The sequence below is a fragment of the Montipora capricornis genome, chromosome 3, assembly GCF_036669925.1.
Source record: "Montipora capricornis isolate CH-2021 chromosome 3, ASM3666992v2, whole genome shotgun sequence".
Lineage (NCBI taxonomy): Eukaryota > Metazoa > Cnidaria > Anthozoa > Scleractinia > Acroporidae > Montipora > Montipora capricornis.
This window is the reverse complement of record NC_090885.1, coordinates 27,011,412-27,013,911: the sequence shown is the minus strand read 5'-3', so window position 1 is coordinate 27,013,911 and position 2,500 is coordinate 27,011,412. Positions and strand designations below refer to the sequence as shown.

General features: G+C 40.5%; 1 protein-coding gene across 1 annotated transcript in view; it reads left to right on the top strand.

Moving 5' to 3' along the window:
* Positions 1 to 2,238, top strand: part of LOC138040035 (uncharacterized) — a 17,079-nt gene extending 14,841 nt beyond the window's left edge. The window contains exons 10-12 of the mRNA XM_068885830.1: positions 402 to 512; positions 1,620 to 1,736; positions 2,203 to 2,238. Of these exons, the coding sequence (XP_068741931.1) occupies positions 402 to 512; positions 1,620 to 1,736; positions 2,203 to 2,238 (264 nt within the window). The remainder of the gene's footprint in view (positions 1 to 401; positions 513 to 1,619; positions 1,737 to 2,202) is intronic.
* The last annotated feature ends 262 nt before the right edge of the window (positions 2,239 to 2,500 follow it).

The window sequence follows — 2,500 nt, the reverse complement described above, 5'->3', positions numbered from 1 at the left end:
AGGCTAGTGAGTCTCGTTAGCACATAAAAAGAGAATACATTTTTTGGCCGCCATTTAGGCACTCGTTCAATAAGCTACCCAGTACCCTGCAGTAGAGAATTGAAAAATATTGCTATGTTTTTTTTGTCTGACGTGTATAAGTGCCGTAAATTGCTTGTGAGATCGTCGCTCATCTACTTGGGGGAAGGAGGGGGGTGGGGGGGGGGGGGGACACAGTGAAGAAGTGAAATCCACCAATTGTTTTAGTTTTTTCTTTGTATAGTGATCACTCATGGTGCAAATATTTTCTCACGCGACCACGATTATGGTTATCTTCCCATCACATTGACCTTTATTAGTCGACGATAAAAAGTTCACTTTTATTATTGTATTCCAACAATAACGATTCTTCTCACTCAAAGGACTGGATAGCGTTTGAGGAACTTCACCGACCTCTGTTTAGAGAGCACGGCTCTGTTTACTTTGCAAATGGAATAAGCCCTTCTCAAGATTCCAATTACGCCTTTTGTGAGGTACGTGCCGTCAGGATTATAGACGCTTGACTAACTTTATCCGTTATCTCGTTTCATAAGCCTGCGTTGATTTTCAGGCGCACGTTTTTGCACAATTTCTCAAACTTCTGATGGACAGGTACAACATTTATTGTATCTGTTAGATAGTGCGCGCGCTATGATTGGGTAATTCAGCGGGCCGTATTCTGAATTACGGCTCGCTGCCCAGCTCACTAAATTTGAAATTTGGATGCAACATTTTTTAGTAAGTTTTTCTTGTGAAATAAACTTGTGAAACTGTTTCAATCCTGCAAGCAACTATGTAAAAAGCCAGTAAGATTTCTTAGTATTTCGGATTTGACGTTTGCCAATCATTTTTGGCAGTTGAACCTCTCCCGCCATCTGAGGGCTTCACTCCTTCGTTCTGTACGGTTATAGTGGAGCCCCATCATGTTTATTTGAAGTGCCTTTTTTTCGTAGTCAGACCGATTTCTGTTGCATTCATTTTTTCAGTCATGACAATCAACTTGTTCGAAGTCGTCATCTCATTGGGGCTTCTATCGGTTAACTTTCTTCAGACTCTAGATCTCCCTCCTGTACGCTCTTTCTCTGCCTTCCTCCCCCTATTTTCCTCACTTCACCCCCTTCTTCTTCATTTTCTTAACAATGTGTATTATTAAAAGGTAGCAGTCTTTCCTGGAATTTTAAACACGAAGACGCTCCTTTTAAGGAGTCGTTTGGCCCTCTATTTTTGTTTGAATTCATTCAAAGAGGACTGGTAATTTATCATGGCGATCAACAGTCATAGGAAAACGGAAGAGAAACTCTCAAAAATCATTTCTACTGGGCGATACGCGACTGGGGATCTTAAAACAAGAATAGAATTTATTACCAGCAGGCTGCCATTAGCTATAGGGGCTTTTTGGTTGCAAAAGTTATCACAGAGCTTTTTATGCATCCACAACTGACTGTCGAATGATTCGCTTAGTTGTGCCTAAGGTGCCGCCCCTTTTAGAAGGCGTCTTCGTGTTTAACCCCCCGCGGCCCTTGGTTCGTATGATACCTCAGTTTACTCTTCTCAACTGTTTTTGACATATTACTTCAAAACCACTTTTAAAATTCTCACAGGATATCGCATTTAAGAAGCCTTACAATGACACTCCAGAAGTGTTGGTTTCAGCAAACCATTCAACCAGTGGCGGAAAGCTCAATCCTATGTACAACTCAATATCTGCCTGGGTTGAGGTAAGCAGACATTTCCTTTAGAAAGCATAAGCAACAACGACAACATCGTCTGTAACTCGTAAAATTAGTCTCGTACCCAGATCTCCATAACTGAACGGTCAGACAGAGTGAGAGCATGGGTACGAGAGGAACTCCTGATACGAGATTAAAAAAATGCGTGGCAGTTTTGAAAATGCAACTGGTGGGTGGATAGTTTCGGTCAATCGGTCCAGTAAAAACGCAAAGCATCAGGTGGTAGGAAGGGCAGGAGTCAAGAGACCGGAAGGAGTTACCGTCAACGTTTTAAAGTGTACGGCAATACAGTAAATACACTACTTCCTGTACACTTTCCCTACCATGAAAAGGAAATTTAATGCTATGCAATTCTTAATCAGTGCACCAAACACCAGACGGGAAGCGTCCACTCGAAGCTAAAAATGATTACCAATATGTTTTTTTTACTTATTTATTTATTTGTTTATTTAAGAATTTGTACAAAGCAGTACCGGTGCAAAAACAATAGGAGATAAGTGCCCTACTAGTTTTAAGCACCAACCCAACCCTCTCCTAAATGTTAACTTAATAATATAAGTAGACTAAATAGGCTGCTTAACAAGTGCACGCAACAAGGGTTTTTATTCGGCAACATTAGGACAAATTATTTTAAAGGTACGAAAGTTGTCGCCATCAAAAACGTTGAAAAGTTTCTTGAAATAAAACGACTTAAGTTTACGCATAAAAGACTCAATAGACTCAGCCTGCCTAACATCATTAGGTATATTGTT